Source organism: Gouania willdenowi, chromosome 21, assembly GCF_900634775.1.
Source record: "Gouania willdenowi chromosome 21, fGouWil2.1, whole genome shotgun sequence".
Taxonomy (NCBI): domain Eukaryota; kingdom Metazoa; phylum Chordata; class Actinopteri; order Blenniiformes; family Gobiesocidae; genus Gouania; species Gouania willdenowi.
In genome coordinates this window covers 3,727,318-3,747,857 of record NC_041064.1, presented here as the reverse complement: position 1 = coordinate 3,747,857, position 20,540 = coordinate 3,727,318, and the positions used below count along the sequence as shown (strand labels likewise).

General features: G+C 34.9%; 1 protein-coding gene across 1 annotated transcript in view; it reads left to right on the top strand.

Annotated features, from left to right (window-relative positions):
* The window catches only part of pth2ra (parathyroid hormone 2 receptor a), a 38,619-nt gene that overhangs the window by 8,765 nt on the left and 9,314 nt on the right, over positions 1 to 20,540 (top strand). The window contains exons 4-9 of the mRNA XM_028436553.1: positions 286 to 407; positions 3,691 to 3,788; positions 5,241 to 5,424; positions 11,758 to 11,911; positions 15,252 to 15,312; positions 17,393 to 17,459. Coding sequence (XP_028292354.1) covers positions 286 to 407; positions 3,691 to 3,788; positions 5,241 to 5,424; positions 11,758 to 11,911; positions 15,252 to 15,312; positions 17,393 to 17,459 — 686 coding nt within the window. The remainder of the gene's footprint in view (positions 1 to 285; positions 408 to 3,690; positions 3,789 to 5,240; positions 5,425 to 11,757; positions 11,912 to 15,251; positions 15,313 to 17,392; positions 17,460 to 20,540) is intronic.

The window sequence follows — 20,540 nt, the reverse complement described above, 5'->3', positions numbered from 1 at the left end:
CTGTACTTTGTGAAGTTGGATCAATGTTTTTGAATATTGATCTTTAATAAATCCACTAAGTGTAGCTTTCAAGAACACGTAGAAGAAATATTAAGGTTAACTTTGTGTTTATGTGACTAAACCGTCTAGAAAAGAAGATGTTTGTGCTTAAACTTAATAGAATACCTGCTTTGAAAAAGAAGTTATTAAAAAATATACAAGACATATAAGAATTTTCACAATACAGAACTATGAAGAAGGACTCACACCCTGTAACGTAGTGTGTTTGTTCCACGCTGCTTACAGGTCATGCTTATAGGAAGTGTGACGTGAATGGATCCTGGATGTTCGTGGAACAGTGGAACAAAACATGGAACAATTACTCAGAGTGTGTGAGCTTCCTCCAGCCATTAGACGATGAGGATAGAGTGAGTATGAGCGTGCACATGCACAGCCATAGCATTATCATTATTTTATATAATGCATTTTCATAATAGCAGGAGGACTCGGGCCAATCTCATGAGGGCTGCGTTACATCTAGATCAGACATGGCCCCCAAAAGTAAACACACAACTCCATAACTAAAAGAAAATGACGACAAAAACACACCAAATGACAAAAAATATACTAAAATACCCACATCTAGAGAAAAAGGGACTCAAAACACAACAAGATGACAAATGCTCACAAGATAAAAATTAAAATAATTAAAAAACAACAAATGACAAAAGGACTCCAAACACAACAATGACAAAAATATGAAATAAAACAAGTAAAATACACAAAATGACTCCAAGAACACACAAAACGACAATTAAAATACACAAAATGACAACAAATGTAAAAAAAAAACCCCCACAAAAATATATAAGAAAGAGAGAAAAATAGACAAAATGACTTCAAACGCACACAAAACAACAATAAAAATGTACAAAATTACTAGAAAAATACACAAAACCACAACAAATGTATAAAAAATTATGACAAAAACACATAAAAAAGAAAAATAGACAAAATGACTGTGTGGCCCCTTACGTTGATATGATTTTTAAAATAATTATGTAAGATATTTGTAACAGTGCTTTGAATTGAGCTCCAACACTTTTGCTGTTTTGCTCAGAAAATGAAATTCATTTCATTTCACTTGTTCTCTCTACAAAGTCAGCGTTAGAGGCTGTTGATCAAACTGATTTTATTTTTTTAATTACTTTTCCAAAATTAAGAAGAATTAGCAACCAAACTATTGCCAGATGGTCTTTTTGGTGAATTCAGACACTGACTGAGGAGAATGGATGAAAAGGTTCAAGAAAGAACATTGTGTGCAAAGCAACAGAAAATGGAGATGTTTTAGAAACTAAAGGATGTTTGACATTTACAAAGTGATGATTCAAATAAAGAAATGTATTATTCCATTTTATATTGTAGAATACGAGGGAAGTTTGATTTAAAAGTGAACTTGGACTATATATTAGCACAAAATGTTGGCATCTTTATATTTTTCAACAAGGCACATGTGTCTGTATCCACTTAAATTAAATCAAAATAACCAAACAAATGTATCTCCATTATGTTTTATTTATGTCAAATCACTAAATCCAACATTAATCATATTACAAAAGAAAAATATGAACTTTTTCCAGCTTATTCAATCTGATCTGACACAAAAGCTACTTGTTCAGTCAAAATACAGACAGACTTTTAAACTAAATCCTCAATGAGAAGCATAAATCCCACTAGAAACTAAACATGTTGCGATGCACAATAAAAGCAGCTTTAAAAACATACAAACCTACAATATTGGAAGTTGTGGAGCCTGGGTTTTTAAATATCATCATTGCTGTGTTCAGTCTCAGGATTGTAAACGTTCTGGTCAACATGCTCCGTTGTGCAGTTACTGCGTCTCCTGGGGTAGAGAACGTTCTCTCCACTGAGTCACTGGTGCCAGGAATGCATTGATACCTCTAGGACAACGTTTTAATCATAGGATATAGAAACTTTTAAAAAAAATGGTTTTGCTACAGTGTTTTCTATTCCTTTAGCCTCATTCAGAGAGACAAAGTGGAAAAAGTTCTGTTTCCTCCCTCAGTTGTTATTACGCGTTTTGTGTAAAAAAAAAAGTCAACTCCAAACAGGCCAGTTGGATTTTTCTCAAGTTGTGACATCACAACACAGAAGCTCCTCCTCCTCTATAAGAATGTGAGCTCCTCCCTCTCAATCTACCTCACAGCTGAAACTAACATGGCAAAGACAGGTTGATATTACAGTCAATATCACAGATAATATATTTATGTTCAATATATAGATAAACCGAAGAGCGTTCACAATCAGTTCCACTTTTAGTAGCAGTTACACCGCCTCATTATGGGATGATCTGACGTGTTTGTGACCCAATGCGACACAGCAGTTGGACTAAACAGTGAACTATGGTTTTAAATTGACTATTATTGTGGTCAGTAGAGGTGAGGATGAGAAGAAAGCGACGCAGCAGCTCATGTGAGTGTTTGAAACAGCTGACAACACAGCGTTTGGACTAAACAGTGGACTATCATCTTAAATGGACTATTACTGTGGTCAGTAGAGATGAGGAGGACTGTTAATGATTAACTCTCCTGCTGCTTCTGTGACAAAAACACACAAAACAACAATAAAAGTATAAAAGTTGCCCGACCTTGGTGTAGATTCAAGGATTCCTGAATTTATGTTGAATCACCAACACATCATATTCTTCATAACTTCAATTATATTTAATAACCTTAAAATTTTACACCTTTTGACTTCACTGTCAAAAGGATTTATGAATTTACAAAGGAATTTTCCTCAACTTGAAAATAAAATAGATTTGAGGAACTCTTTCAATTTAGACAAACGGTTGAATAAATCCTACGTTTGGAGACAGTTTGTTCCTGTTCTTTTAAACGTTGAATAAAAAGATGTTTGCAGCTGTATTTTTCTTTAAAACACGGAGGAATGACCCTGAATGCAGCATCTAGTTTTTACCTGTAGTGTATAGCAGAGTTTTTCAACCACTGTGCTGTGAGAGATCGTCAGGTGTGCCGTGGGAAAGTATTTAATTTCACCTAATTGTTCTAAAAAAACAACTAATTATTGTCTGCAAATATGACATTGTGCTGTTGCTGTTAGCTAGCTTTGCACTTAGCGTTAGTTAAAGAGGACACACACACACAAAATGTATTATAGATTAAATAGTTTTTATTAATAATAATATTTTTCTATATTATATAAATATGATATGAAGTGATTTAATCTAAAAATACATTATATGCAACAAAACAAAACAAAAAAACAGTATTTAACAGAATAAAGTTCAACTGTAGTAATCATATTTTATGTTTTAGGTCTTACTTTTATCCCAATTATGCAAAATATGAAAGATTATAAAACATTTGTTTGATTTGTATTCAGTACACTTTGATAAGAATTACTGCATATTGTTAATTGCACTTTTCATTTGAAAAAACTTAATAGATTTTGTTGTTGTTCATTTAATTCCTATTAAAAACACTTATTTTGTGTTTATTTGATTCCAATTCAAGCTACTTTGGTCAGAATGACTGTATATTGTTAATTTAAGCTTCAAAGTTTACTTAAAAAAACAAAAAAAAGGTTGAAAAACACTGGTGTGTAGAGCTGTGTGTGTGTGTGTGTGTGTGTGTGTTGCACTGAATAGTAATTTCATTTCTTTGTCCACAGCAAGACTTCTTTGAGCGTCTGAGTCTCATGTACACCATCGGCTACGCCGTGTCATTCTGCTCCCTGTTAGTGGCCATCATCATTATCGGATATTTCAGGTTTGTTCTGTGATAATAACGTGTTTTATGGAACATTATTTCCTGAGAAAAGCACAGATACTTGAAAGAGCAGGAGATGACCTCATAGCAGGAGAGAAATCCCTGCGTGACATGCTGTATATAGAGTTTAATGAGGGGATAAAGTCAACCTTTTTTTCTTTATAATAACGGTTACATCAGCAAATTAGCTAAATTATATTCACACGTACTTTATAATGACCAGTTTTATTCACAATGTACTGTACTATATTAAAATATGCATTTCCTTTAACTGAAAGCAGTAAAACTATATTCTATAAATCAGCACAAAACATAAAATAATAGCTTATTTATATTTATGGCAATAACAAACAAAAAAATACTTGAAAAATATGATTAATTAAAAGTTGCCAGTATAAATTATAGTATTAATCTGTCTCCTGATCGTGCAGAAATGACACATTACAGGCTCTTTAAGTTACATTTGCATAAGTTACATCTTTATTAGCCATAAATGGAGTATTATGGGATAATTTAATACTTCAGAGTCGACACGGGCAACTGTCAGCCCTAATTGTGTTTGTACAAAAAATTACTTCAAAAATACACAAAGTTACAGGAAGAAAAACAAAGTGACAAAAATACACAAAATGACAAAAATGTACAAACAGCAGACATACACAAATTGCAGGGAAAAAAAAAAACAAACAAAATGACTACAGTAAAACACAAACGGCAATAATACACAAAATGACGGAGAAATACACAGGACAACAAAAATATGCAAAATTACAGAAAAAAAAAAATACAAAATGACAAAAATGCACACATAGCAGAAATACACAGTGACTACAAAAATACACAAAATGACTACAATAAAACACAAACAGCGAAAATACACAAAATGACAGAAACTGTAAAAGACACAAAATGACAGAAACTGTAAAAGACACAAAACTACAACAAAAATGACTCCAAAAGCACAAAAACAAAAATATGTGCGTTTTTCCCTTGGAGATGAAAAGCATATTCATCTAAAAATGAGTCAAAACACAAAACAGGAAAAATATAGAAGATGACTCCAAAACTAAACAAAAAATAAAAATAAATATACAAACAATAAAAAAAAAATAATGCTGTGTTAATGCTCAGATTGGTCATTATTCTAAAGTACTAAACCTGTACTTAAATATGTCTTGTAACAGAAATATTAAAAACATACAGTAGTAGGGCAGTTAGTTGTTATCTGTAAGGTTTGAAAATTATTATTTTTCTTTAACAAAACACTTTTTCTTGGTGACTCAGGTCAATTACTTTTATTATAAAATAATTTGTCCTTGAAAAATCTAAAAAATACACTCAAATCTCTCAACTATTGAGTTAGCAGCTCTTTGAAAAGCTTTTAACCGTCTACGTGTTGTTATTAGTTGTCTTTGTATCGCACTAATTGCTCTTTGTTGCTCTTCTCAACAGACGTCTTCATTGCACCAGAAACTACATCCACATGCACCTTTTTGTTTCCTTCATGCTGCGTGCGCTCAGCATCTTTGTGAAGGACAAAGTGGTTCATTCCAGTGCTGGACTGCAGGATCTGGACTCAGCACTTTTAGACAACATGAAATCAGTTAGCATAGCATCACTGGACAAGTCTCAGTATGTAAGTACCAGGTTACTCATTTAATGTAATAATATGATATTAACAAGCTAATACTTAAATAATACTGTGTTAAAGTGAACAACCAAAACTTAACACCTTGTTGTTGAATTAGCAGATGTGCGCGTGCGTGTGTGTGCGTGTGTGTGCGTGTGTGTGTGTGTGTGTGTGTGTGTGTGTGTGTGTAGGTCTGGTGAGCGTTGTAATATTCTACAGCAGTGATGGGCAACTTTTATCACAGCGGGGGCTACAAAAAATGTGATTATTTGATGCAAGGGCCACATTATTTATTCAACATTCATGTCAGCATTTAGAATAATGACCAATTTGAGCATCAATACAGGATTTTATCTATTTTTTTGTCATTGTGTATGTTTTTGGTGCCATTTTTTGTATTTTATGTACATTTTTGTATTTTTGTTGTCATTTTATAAGTCTGGAGTTAATATTGTGCATTTTGGTTGTAATTTTGTGTATGTCTTTGTATAATATTTTAGTCATTTTATTTATTTTTATTGTCTTTTGTATGTCTGGAATCGTTATGTTAAGAGTATTTTTTGCTAATGTTTCATGTATTTTTAAAGCAATTTGTTTTGTCATTTTGCACGTTTTTGTCATTTCGTGTTTCTGGAGTAATTGTGGGGTTTTTCCATGTTTTTTTATGTGATGTTTCAGTCATTTTATTTATTTATTTTTGTATTTTGTATTTTTTTACTTAAAAAAACTATTTCTGATATTTTTGGAGTCATTTTGTGTATTTTCTTTGTCATTTTGCTTGCTGTTGTCATTTTGTGTATTTTTCCCCATGTTCTTTTGTGTAAAATATTTATTGTCTGTTGTATGTCTAGGGTCACATTGTGCATTTTGGTTGTCATTTTGTGTGTTTCTGGAGTAATTTCTCTGTATCCTTTTGTTTAATATTTTAGTCTTTTTGTTTATTTTGGCTGTCATTTTGTGTATTTTTTGCTGTCGTTTCATGTATTTGATATTTTTGGAGCAATTTTGTGTATTTTTTGTCATTTTGCATGTTTTTGTTGTTTTGTGTTTCTGGAGTAATTTTGTGTATTTTTCTATGTCCCTTTGTGTAATATTTCAGTAATTTAGTTTATTTTTATTGTTTTTTCTATGCCTGAGGTGATTTTTGTTATTTAGGTTGTTACTTAGTATATTATTTGTTGTTGTTTCATGTATTTTGATATTTTTGGAGTGTTTTTGTTTGTTTTTCTTGCATGTTTATGTTGTTTTGTGTATTTCCTTTTAGTGCTGCACTAAGTTAGGCAGAAGGCTACATGTGGTCAGTGTTAGTTGCCCAGATGTCTGTTCTACAGCAATGTTTTAAAATGAAAATAAAAGATTAAACATGTTTAAAACACTTCCAAGGTCATAAAAGTATAAAATCCAGCTTCTATGAATACATGCAGAGTAAAGCAATAATTCAACCTCAGGTCTTATAGTGGATGAATACATTTGTGGGGAGAAACTTTTCTGTGGAATCAAAGCCGACGCTGCTGCCAAGGCTGACTCAGCTCATTTATGGTTGAAGTACAATGATAATTTAATTAAGTCCTCAATATTTATCTTTATGTTTTATGGAGATGTTTCAAGGTGAAAACAGACATGAAAAGCTCCTGTTCTGTATCTTTCAGAGTTCTCCCTTAAAGGAGACATATCATGGTTTTAAATCCTTCCTTTTTACACACTGTATAAATCATACAGTTGTGGTCTATATAAAGCGGAACTGCAATGCTTGGGTCTGAATTCCTCATTATTATAGCTCCACCCCTTTTCTACCCCTTTTCTGATGTGCTTCTTTTTTTTTTTTTTTTTTTTTTTTTTTTTTCTGATGTGCTTCTGAGAGCAACTCGTTTTGGTGCTGTCTCTTTAAATGCAAATGAGACACTCCATACCCCGCCCCCTCTCCAGGTTGCAGAGGTGACACTCGGTTCAACTCCACCCTGTTCGGCCATTTTTGTAGTTTGATAGAAGAGATACAGCTATGTAGCGGAGCATAAACTTTTTATTCACACGTTATTTACAAAATGTCAACAACGTTAGACTTGTCCATCCAGCCTTACATGTTCCAGCCAGAGTCTGACCCAGTGGAGCGAGATGAAAATGAAGCTGATGAACCTGCAGAACCCTAACAAGTGAGCTAACACAAGCACCGAGCTAACGTTAGCGCCAAGCTAACGTCACAAAATGCATTTTAATACAGTCTTTTCGGAGACAAAAACTGCAAAATGAAATGACTAATGAAAACTTTAGACTTAAATTAAATCACGTAGGCCATATCATCAAGGATCTAAAACGAGCACACAGCGCTAACATATGAAGACGGTGCAACTGCTAATGCTAACAAAACAATGACAGGGACGTCATATCATCACACTTTTTAGCGTTATTTACAGCTTACCGAAGTGCTCTGTTCGTCGTCTCCAAAGATAGAAGGAATTGAACCCTCAATCAGACAAAGTCTTTCTGTAAATCCTTCTTTATACTGGTGGAGGTTGATGAAGCAGTCATCATTGAAGTGCTTCACACACACAAAAATGACCTTATCCACAGATGTGGGTACATTTCTATAAAAATAAAACTCAACCAGACACTTTGAAAAGGTTCTGATGCTGGGAGACGATGTAATGAAGCGTGTGTGTTACTACATCCAACAACCAAACATTTTGACTTATCCTCTCGTAACTTCGGCATCCTTGAGCTTGGACTACAAAATAAAAGCGAGAAATAAAAATGGCGGATTGCTCGAAGTGTTGGGCCTGGAGTCGATGTACTAATTTGGCAGTTCAGCTGCAAATACTGTGACATCATTATTCAAAAAACGTAATAGAGAATAGAAAAATCGAAACAGATTGAAAAATATGACCAAAACAGAATATAAAGATATCAACGGAGCACCTGAACAGACTAATTTGAACTTTTCTGTACTTCTAAACACTAAAAAAGTGGATTTAGCATGATATGTCCCCTTTAATGTAATGATTGTATCGTGCAGCTCAGCAGAAAGCCTGATAACAAATTCCCGTTGTGAAATGGAAAAACAATCGACTGTTTTCACTCGTTTTTTAAAAATATATTTCTCTATTTAAACTTAAGGCTCAACATAACATTGAAAAGCCTCATGAATGTTTCGGGACAAAATCACATATTTAAACACTATTCCTCACTGGAAAATATCTAGAAAGTTTGGCAAACAAATGTGTCCAATTCTGCCTTGTTACGTGTTATGGATCGAGTAGTGATCGTGTTATCCTGTGACTATTACCCACTGAAAAGGAGCAAGCGTCTCAGAAAATGGATGGAAATATGATCATTTAAAAAAAAAAAAATGTCCCGCACAAGCTCATAAGAAATAGAAAGTCTGTATCTGTAGCTGAGGGCTGTGAACTGACAGAGTCGTTACGTAGCAGTTACAGACCGCCAAAACCGGCGGTGGAAATTGACACATTGGCCGTGTTGTAAATGTCATACTAACGTACTACTCATACTACTGTAGGTTTGACGTCTAAATGAGTATGTAGTGGGTTTACTTTAGATGTAGTCATACTCAACCGTCCCATGATGCATTGCGAGCGGAATGGAAAATAGTCCTGGGACCGTCTTCAAGCTAAAAAGTCAAACATTTCCTTTTTCAAAATAAAAGTATCTCTTCTCGTCTTTTCAACACTTTTGTAAATAGGGCTTTTGTTTTGAAGTTAACAGGAAGTAGCACAATGGAGGGTCTCCATCCGAAACATGAGTTTTATGGATCAAATGAGCACAGGTGGAGAATCAGCGGAGATATTTAGCCTCAGTGTGCTTCAGGTTTTTGTCATAGGTTCCAAATGCATCCTGGGAAATCTTGGTGACCACCATTTTTTGAGGCTATGCTCAGCCTTAATGGAGAAGAACGCTGTATTTTCTTGAGAATAAACTTTTTGTATTTTAAATAAGTCAGTATTCTTGTAGTTTCTCTTTTGCTCACTTTAAACAATACTAAAGCTACACCAACGTTCTAGGAGGAAACAAGAAGGACCCTCAAACTTCAAAGGAGAAGATACAACACAAACTTTCAAAGGTGGAGAATCAGAGATATTTAGCCTCAGTGTGATTTTGTCATTGTAGGTTCCAAAGTATAATTTAGTGGGAACCGTCACCATACTAATCATACTAATATTACTAGTACAGTGCCCGTCAGATATATGTATTCAATTATGGCCAAATGAGTATGTGTTTGAAGGTACAATCTGATAAAAGACACAAATTTATTTAGCATTTAACATTCCTTAGTGCAGGGGTGCTTATCTTCTGTGCCATACAGTATACATGGTGTGGTGTGTGAGCGTGTGAACAGGTTGAAATGTGTGTGTCTCACGCCCAATGCGTGAGACTTGAGAGCTTTGGTAGTGTGTGCGTGCGGCTCAGACGCTCCTCCCCCCTCTCATGTCCGTTCGGTCTAGCCCGCGTTGATTTCAAAATAAAATGAAAAAATATGTTTTGAAACGTAATCACCAAAAACTTCCAAAATAATGGATGCACACCCTCGGGCCATGTGCTAGCTGTTAAAAAAAGTTTCAGGTCAATCAGACACTGTGTCAGGGAGATATGCGCCACACACACCTCATATTTCGAGCTTTTGCAGAGTGATGTTTACTATGACGTGTGTAGAACTACAATCCTTCACAGGGAACGTAATCCATCATTGATCTGGTCGGCTAATGTTTAACTGGACAATGAAGATTGATTTATCCTTTCATCAGTTATTCCAATATTGCCTGGGCCAGTACTCACCTATCTAAACTGGAGCTAATTTTTCTTTTGAGAATTATTACTTTCTCAGCTCCAAGAAGTCATTTATTAGCCCTGTTTTGCAAACTTGACATACTTAACATTCATCAGATCAACAAATTTCAAATTGCCCAATTGGTGCATGATTCATTAAATGAAACAATTATTTTACAGCCAATAATCAACGACATAATTATCCTACCTGAACAGCTCTCAAGCTTTGGAACCCCAAAATCACGTACCACTACTTCTCATTTTAGGATTACATCCAGAGCTCCCATAATATGGAATTCCCTTCTGATCAAACTTTCCCTGTTACCATTTAAAAATTCTATAAAAAACCCGCTCCTTAATGAATAACCAAACAATGGTTGTTTTTGACACTTGGGTTTCTGTGTGGAGTTTGCATGTTCTCACGTTCTGCCTGGGTTTACTTCAGGTACTCCAGCTTCCTCCCACAGTCCAAAAAAAAACATGACTGTTGGGTTGATTGGAGTGAATGTGAGTGTGACTGGTTGTCTATGTGTTGCCCTGCGATGAATTGGCGCCATGTCCAGGGTGTACACCCGCCTAGCGCCCAGTGTGAGCCGTAGATGGGCACTGGCAGACCCCCGCGACCCTGAAATAGGACAAAGTGGGTCTGATAATGGATGGATGGTAGGGCTGGGCGATCTCCGATTTTCTAAAGAAAAATTTGAGTTTCAAATTGATTTTCGATTTTTTTTTTTTCAATGCACTTAAAAATGACTGCAGACATCAGATTTATTGTCAAAAGTAACTTTATTGCTGTGATTGTTAAAATGCATAGAACAATCCCAAAATAAAAGTAAACGAGGCTTTAACCAGGTTTAAGAAAAAGTGCAACAGCAACTTCACAGTAGTTTAAATTTTCTGAAATCAGATAACTACATATTTTATAACATTGAAATTACAAAAAATAATAAACTGTTCCCTTAAACATGTCTGTAGCACACAGACAAAGAGGGGGCTGGCTCACATCGGAACGCGATAAAGTCCGAAAAAACTGTGCTGGGAAAAAAATCAATAACTCGAATTTGCAAAATAAAAATAGTTTTTATCGCCAAATTCGATTAATCGATTAAATAGATTTTTTGCCCAGCCCTAACGGATGGTTGTTTTTGTTTCATTTTTTGTTGTTTTTTTTTTCTCTTGTCTTTTGATGTTAATGTTTTTCTTTTTCCTGTTTTCGGCTCCGTTTCAAAGTTTTGTTGTCTTGACGATGCTTTATTTTGTCTTGATTTCATTTTATTTATTCATTCTCTTCGATTAAAGTTTAATTGTTATATTGGGAGCCATCTCCTTCAAGCTCTTTGTGAGTTTCTTGGGTTTTCCCTGGCGTGGCTCTAAAGTGTGTTAATGTCTGCCCAGTGTTAATATTAATACGTTTTGTTGTATTTTAAACTGTGCCAAATAAAAACAAAAATGAAATGAAAGAGGTGCGGTTCCTAGAACAGATTAAATGACTATTATTGTTGTTGTATTCACAGCCTTTTCTTTAACTCGTCTTTAGTCCAAACCTTTTGTGTCGTTTAACAGATTGGCTGCAAAGTGACGGTGTTGCTCTTCATCTACTTCCTGTCCACCAACTACTACTGGATCCTAGTGGAGGGGCTCTACCTTCACTGCCTCATCTTCATGGCTTTACGCTCTGACTTTAAATACCTGTGGGGCTTCATCCTGGTGGGGTGGGGTGAGTCCTAAACACACTGTGTCTGACAGTAAACGTCGACGCTGCTGGAATGTGGAGGGGACAGGATGTTAGTTGGAGCTCACATATTAATCCATTCAACCGTGAAATAGACTTCTTGTGAAAATCTGTGTTCTGCATTAGTTCAATTCACTGTCATATCAAAGTATACGCTGTGGCTTCTATATCACACTGATCATTATTCACTTTATCCTGGCGCTCCCTGGGAGATTATTGTACATTTTTCCTTTAGATAAAAACACACCATCTTCTCCATCCAGCTCCACCAGTCCTCCCATTGTTCCTCATTGTTCAGATGTATGAAAAGTGGCATCGCCTTCATAATTTAGCTTCATTCAGAGGAGGAGGATGATGAGGATGATGAAGAAAGCGATGTTCATATGCAGCTCAGTAGTGTGAGCGAGCCGTGCATCATTATAGATCTGTCATAATGTGATCCTGGAGCTATGTTAACAAATGGGATTTCTGACGTTAAATTAAATTGGATTTTGCCACATTTGAATGGAGAATCTAACTATAGTTGCTCCGATAAACAACTTATTCATCACCTGTTTTTCATTTCAAACTTTTCATTGTTGTTGGATACGTTAACACACAGATGGGAAACGTTTGTCACAGTAAGATTGTAACTGATCCGAGGGTCACATGATCAACGTTCATGTCAACATGTAGAATAATCACCAATCTGAGCATTAACACAGGAAAGTGTGTTTTTGTTGGTGTTTTGTATATTTCTGAAGTCATTTTGGATGTTTTTCTCCTTTTTCATGTGTTTTGGAGTCATTTGGTGCATTTTCAATGTCGTTTTATGTGTTTTTATAGTCATTTTGTATTCTTTTGAGTAATTGTGTGTATTTTTATGTGTTTTGAGTCTTGCGGCTTTTTGTTGTCATTTTGGATATTTCTCTCATTCTATTTGAATGTTATACATAATGTTTGTGTAGTTCTGTATGTTTTTAGAGTCATTTTGTATTTTTTATGTCATTTTATGTGTTTTTATTGTCATTTCATATACTTAGTTTTGGATATTTTTCATGTTTGTGCTTTTGTTGGCATTTTGTGTTTTTTTTTTCTCTCATTTTGTGTGTTTTGGAGTCGATGGTGCCATTTTGTGAACTGGTTTTTTAAAGTAATTTTGTGTATTTTTTGTTGCGTTACTTTTTTTTGGAGTCTTGTGTGTTTTTGCTGTCATTTTGTTTATTTTTCCGTCATTCTATTTGAGTGTTATATGTAATTTTTGTGGTTTTGTTTTTGGAGTCATTTTTGAATTTTTTTCTCATTTTAGGGTAAATTGGTGCATTTTCATTGTTCATTTTTGTGTTTTTGTATACAATTATTTTGTGTTTTAGTTGTTTTTTTTGTGCTAGGACACTTTTCAACATGGTAAAAAAACAGATTAAAATGATACATATATTCTGTATATCACTGATGTTACTGCAGACTGTTCCACATGTGAGGAGCATGGTGTATAAATGCTGCATTGCTTTGAGTTTTTGGCTTTGTGAGTTACTAAAAGGTCTGAGAAAGAGCAGCTCAGGGTCCGTGTGGGTTCAAATAATAAGAAGAATTCACAGCAGAGTTATTGAGACATTTAAAAACCAATAAAATGATCTTAAACTCAATCCTGAAGCTGACAGGGAGCCAATGAGACTCGACCTGATCTTTTGTTTTGTTTGTTGTTTAGTTCAACAAACCACCAACGTTACCAAGACTTTAAAAACTCTGTTTAAAAAGGATCAACTCTGTCCTAAAACCTTTGAAATGTACTTATTATAAGCACAGTATTATGCACCATAATAATTTAACAACCTTTTAAAAATGGGACTACTTTACAGTTTTAGAGCCTGTGTTCCACCATCTTTAAAACACGTGATTGATGATGTCACACGGCCCCACTGCCTGTAAACATCCCATTGTTTTCTATTGGAGTGAAACATTCAGCCTGATTTTTAGATCATTTAGCAGCTTTTTTCAGTCCACATGACAACTTGTGCTGCTTTTAGTTGCTCTAAATAATCAGGAAAACTTTAAGATGTTGATGTAAACCTATTGTTTACAGAAAGAGGATAAAAACAGTTAAAAAAATCTGTGACCGCAGGGGGCGACAGTTGTAATCACAGACTTTTGAAGACACACAAACCCCTGAGGATAGAAGTCCTTTTGAGTGGGAGTCTTTCAACAGTCCGTGATTTACTCTGTAACTTCAGCCACCAGAGCGTGTCAGCGCACTGTTTAAGGGAGAGTAAATGTCCCTTAGGAGAGCTGTTCTTCTCTGCTTCATTGTCTACTACCAAACCGTCCCCTATGGTCACAGATTTTTTTTCGGGTCACAACCGTTTTTATTCTCCTTAGGTAAACAAAAGAGGTTTACATCTTTTTCTGATTATTTAGAGCAACCAAAAGCAGCACAAGTTGTCATTTTAACAGAAAAAGCTTGTTTTCATTTACTGTCAATGTTATTATATTGTTGTTTTGTGCATTTTTTTTCTTGTTCCTCATGTATTTTTTTTTATTTTTTACCCATTTGTTTTTTCATTGTCGTTTTGTGTATTTTGCTCTCATTTTGTGTGTTTTTGTTTTAAATAATTTTTGTAGTCTTGTGAGCTTTTGTTGTCTTGTGTGTATTTGGAGTCCATTTTTCTGTCATTGTTGGTGTTTTTGGGTGCTGCACAAAATTAGACTGAGGGTCTCATGTGGCCCCCAGGCCACCAGTTATCCATATCTGCATTTGCATCATACATTTCACAACTGTTTTTCTCCTCTTTCTGTAAACAAAAGAGGTTTACATTGACATTTTTAACTTTTCCTGATTATTTAGAGCAACCAAAAGCAGCACAAGTTGTTATTTTGATTGAAAAAGCTTCTAAATGATCTAAAAATCAGGCTGAATGTTTCACTCCAATAGAAAACAATGGGATGTTTACAGGCAGTGGGGCCGTGTGACATCATCAATCACATGATTTCAAGATGGAGGAACACAGGCTCTAAAACTGTAACAAATGTTTAAAAGCTAATAAAATGAATATAATGCATAACTATGTGATTTGTTCGGCATAGATCCTCTAATAAGTACATTTTAAAGATTTTAGGCCACATTGATTGATTATTAGAATGACATGAACATCTCTTCCTTTTTTCAATCATTTTGGAGTTTGGGTGAGAATTCAGTGGGCTTTTTTGCTCTCGTCTCCCACAATCATCGAGTAGGTTTTGAAGGTCAACAGAAAGATGAATTACTACTATATTTTGAGTTTTGAGAAGTGACGGAAACTTGAAATATAAAAGTAAGCGTTCTCGCTCTCATTCCTGTCCTTCTCTCCAGGCGTTCCAGCTGTTTTCGTGGCTGTGTGGGCGATCGTCAGGGCAACGCTGGCTGACGCAAGGTAAGCTGAGCCGTTTTCAGGTTCATAATAGAAAAAACAGAGTTTAAAACCATACCTTTAAAAGTAAAAACATGAAAAGTCACAGGAATAGAAGACGTTGCAATAGAGCGAGATTTAAATAATCAGCGTTATTTAATTAATCATGGAGGATTTATTTAATTTAAGATCTGAAACACTGGGCAAATGTTGTTTACAGGGAGTTGTTGCAGGAGTGATCAAACATCAGTACCAAAGGGAAACGTTTGGGTCCAAAAACTGTAAGCAGCAGCAGCAACAGCAACAACACAAAAACAGCCTGAACATAATCAATACACTTCCTTAATCCACAGAGGACTTTAATATTTGGAAACATCTGCACGCTCTCCACTAGAACAAACATCACTACCTCCTAATGTCTCTGATGGATTCACACTGTGTGAACTCATCCGTTTCTAATTAAAAAAGAAAAGTTGTCTAAGTTAGATGATTTTACCGTTTGTCAGTGATCATTTTAGAAATATTGGATACTAGACTTGTGTGAAATGCCACGATCAATAGGAATGCCACAGTTCAGTTGTTACTTGTTATCTCGACTCCAGCAGTGAAAGGAAACTGGAACTGAAGCTGCAGAAATCTGAGGCTGAAGCCACATTTAATGACTTTTTCTAAGAATACGTTTGAATTAAAGACTCTTTGCATTAGCTGTGGACGAGTGGAGAGAAATGAGTGGAGTTCAAGTCTCAGTCTGAGAAAAGAACGAGACGGGAAACTTTTACCATGCTGTGCCACAAAAATTAGATTCTTTGATCCATTTTCACTGTCGTTTTGTGTATTTCTCTCATTTTAAGTCATTTTTGTTTTTGAATGTGCATTTAGATTTTTTACATTTCTTGTCTACGTATATGTGCATTTCTGTTGTCATTATGTGCATTTTCTCATTTTAATGCATCTTTGTTGGTATTTTCTTTACATTTGTTGTAAATGTGAATTTTTGTTGTAATTGTGTATTTTCTTTCATTTTTATGTATTTTTGTTGTCAATGTTTTACATGTGTTGCCGATATTTACATTTTCATTGTCGTTTTGTGTATTTTTCCTCTCATTTGTATGCATTTGTTTTCTTTTTTTACATTTGTTGTCAATATGTGCATATTTGTAATCACTTTGTGAATTGTTGTAGATGTTCTGTGCATTTTTATTGTTGTGTTGTGTGTTTTTAGTGTTTTGTGTATTTTTCAAGAATTTTTATGCATTTCTGTTTTCATTTTTGTTTGTTCATTTTTGTTTTGGTTTTTGTGCATTTTTATAGTTGTGTGCATTTTTTATTGTGGTTTTGTGTATTTTTCTAGTAATGTTTTATATTTTGTTGTCAATATGTGCATTTGTGTCGTCGTTTTGTGCATTTTTATTGTCATGTGTATCTTAATTGTTGTTCTGTGTATTTTTCACTCATTTTTTTGTTTTTGTTTTAAGTTTTTTACATTTGTGTGAGCTTTGTCATTTTTGTCTGCTGCACAAAATTAGACTTTTTTTAATATAACTATAAGGGAAAATAGAATAAAATAAAATCAGGATTTGCAGATAGTCGAGGTCTAAAATCAGATCAGGAACCCAAAATGGGAACATCCCTAAACAATTGGATTAAGTTTAAGATGTTTGCCGTGTTTCACCAGCTGAAAGCCAAGAAATGAAAAAAGGGACAAATTACAAATGATGCAAATCATTTTGTCTGGGATTAACTTTTTTTTGCAATTGAATTTGTAAATGAAAATGACAGAAAGTTCTGTACCCATCACATCAAAGGAGTATAAATGTGTTCAATTTAAATCAGACAATGGAGAAACTTTGATTGAAAAAGTTAAAACTTATTTTTCTATTTTTGCCATTTACTGATAAGCGTTGCACCCACCACCGTCTCTCTCGTTGTTTTGTTTTCTCGGCTCCTCACTTTGATCGTCAGACTGTTTTTTTTCTGTTGATATTTCTGCTCCTTCTTTACGTCCAATGTGTCACTCAGTGAATCTCTTATGAAATCCACACCACCTCCTGTCATTTCTTCTAACCTCATTTTCACCCCAGCTCTGGATTCATCTTGTCTGCAGGTGTTGGGAGTTAAACGCTGGAAACATTAAATGGATTTACCAGGTTCCAATTCTGACTGCAATCGGGGTGAGTGTGACATTTTGATTAGTTTAAAAACTGATTATTACAGACACAACCTGTGCAGAAACTCGTTCAGTGTATTTGTTTGTTTTTTTTTACTGATAGCATGATAGCAAAGTGTAGCTTTGTTTCAGGTCACTTTAAGCTAATTATGAGGAAACGTATCCTCCGATGTGTCGCAGTATGGATGGCTCGGAAAATAAAACGATAACTTTCTCTGATTGATCGCCACAAAACTGTCAAGATCAGCCTATTGATAGTTCTGAGACGAGCTGGGAGGTTAAGGAGGAAATACTAATACTATTGTTATACAAATAGTTTAATTATTGATAATACATAGTATATACTTCATACAACTTTTTAACCATGTTTAAGCCATTTCAACATTTTCAACTTTCTGAACTTTATTGACAATTGTTTAGCCATTTCAACCATTTTTCCAACCTATTTATATAGTTTCAATTCTTTCAACTTGTTTTTAATATTTTTCTTCTCATATATTTAATTTTTAATGTTTTTCCATCATAGCCTATATCTATGTTTTTGTGACATTTTTCATCATATTTTCTGTTAGGCTAGGCTAATGCTAAGATAAGTGCTTAGCTAATGTTAATGCTAAGCTAATACTTAACGAATGCTAAATCTAAAGCTAATGCTTAGCGAATGCTAAATATTCTTGAACCTGTTTCAACATTTTTCATCGTATCTTTTGCATTATTTCACAGAGGGTTCATTGGCTAGGCTCGCGTTAAGCTAATGTTAGGCTAATGCTAACGTTAATGCCAAACTAATGCTTAGCGAATGCTAAATATACTTCAACCTGTTTCAACATTTTTCATCGTATCTTTTGCATTATTTCACAGAGGGTTCATTGGCTAGACTAGGTTATGCTAGGCTAGTGTTAAGCTAATGTTAGGCTAGTGCTAAGCTAATGGTAATGTTAAAGCTAAGCTAATATTCTTCAACCTGTTTCAACATCATATCGTCTGCATTATTTCACAAAGGGTTCATTGGCTAGGCTAGGCTGATGCTAGGCTCGTGTTAAGTTAATGTTAGGCTAATGCTATGCTAAGCTAATGTTAATATTCTTCAACCCATTTTAACATCATATCTTCTGCATTATTTAACAAAGGGTTCATTGGCTAGGCTTAGTTATAGGTTTATGAATCTGAATGTCAGCCAATCAGAGATCTTTTTACGAACACGTGTGCTCCATGAGCTGTTTTGAGCTTTTTTTTTTGGCTTCTCGACTAAAGTCAGGCGCGTTCACGGACCATTGGTAGTAAACGTGCATTTGCGGACGTTTCAGTAGAAGTAACTGTTGTATGGCACAACAGTTACACAGCAAATCAAGTGGAATAAGGCAGACCGATGTGGAGAAGCAACAGAATAAAGTCAAACACTGAGAAGGAACAGATCGCTTTCGCTTTGTGTACTCGCAGACCTCTGTGACTGTGGTGTAAACCAGAAACAGCTGAGATCACAGCCCCCTCTCTGTGTGCTTGTGGCAGGGTGAGTCTATACGGCAGCAGCTGCTAGCGGCAGTAATTATAGAGTAATACGTGCATTCATGTCAGAGTCTCTAAAACACCAGAAAAATCTCCAATAACACAAGATAACGTCCCTACATTTGTCACTAGTCTCCATTGGAAAAAAAAAAATTGCTCAGAGTGTTCAGAAAAGATACCGTAAGGGAGATTGAGTTTCAGTTTCAAAACGGAGCGGAGAGAGGATTCTACATACTGCAGCTTTAAGTAGGTTTTCCAGGTATATGCACCTTCTAAAATATCACATTTAAATAATGACCATGTTACATCCCTTAACACGGAGCGAAGACGGGAGAGTACCAAAGCACGAGTTGCGTTGCCAGGTTGGGTTTACGATGCAAGTCTAGTCCTGGAGGGCTCCTGTCCCGCCTGTTTTAGATGTTCCACCACAGCTTTTCTTTAGAGCTGCATAATGACGACATCTTTAGACTCAGGTATACATTAAAAAGTTATTTTTTTTTTAGGCCTAAAACTTAAATTTGTGTGAAATTTTACTGGAAATGTTCCAGCCCTGTTCAACTCTAGCCAGGCCACGAGAACATTTTAAAGAGCAGGATGTAAACGTGGCAATGGTCCAGTGAGCAGACACTATCTCAGCTACAGCAGCTGGTCTGTTAATTGTCTGTTGAACCTGTGTCAACCTTTCGCTTCAAAAATCAATGAAATGCCCCTGGATGAGCCTCTGATACTCCCGACCTCAGAAAACGTTCTGTCCCTCTAGAACCCACATCCTTGCCCATTTTTCTGCTTTTTTTAATCAGTTGCCTAACAAGGCTCCGTGATGGAAGATAAACAGCTTGTGTCAGAGTGTGACGTCAAAGGGAAATGGACTTTAATCAAAGCAAATGCAACACAATGTGTGTTTTTAACTGTTTCCTGCACAAAAGGCGACTGTTAGTTTTTTTTTTTTTTGGCTACTTTTTACTTTTACTCTTGTTTTGTTAAACAAATGTCTGTCTCACATTTTAAAAATGAGCTCGTTACTTTTAAGACCTTTGAAGATGACGTCACGATGTAAAAAGCTGGAGGAGAAGGTTGAAATATTTTATTTACAAATGTTATCTATAATGAGTGCTAAATTCTCCAAGTATTGATAAAGATTAACAGATTTATTTATTTCTATGTACCATTTTTCTACACGTTAAACTAAAAGCTGCTCTGGGTTTTATTGAGCATTTGCATTTTTTTTTTTCTTGACACATTTTATTCACAAATTGTATTTATTATGAGTACTAAATTCTCCAAATGTTCAAAGTTAACACATTTAACTTGTACAATACTGGTACATGGAAACAAGTTCTTAAATTGTTTTATTTATTTATGTTTTGAATTTCTTCATTTGTTGCCGACATGTGCATTTTTGTAGTCGTTTTGTGCATTGTTGTAGACAATCTGTGCGTTTTATTGTCATGTTGTGCATTTTCATTGCCGTTTTGTGTATTTTTTATTTTTGTTTTGTGTAGTGTTCCACAAATTATGTATTTTCGTTTTCATTTTGTAGTCGTTTTGTGCGTTTTTATTGCCATTTTGTGTATTTTTG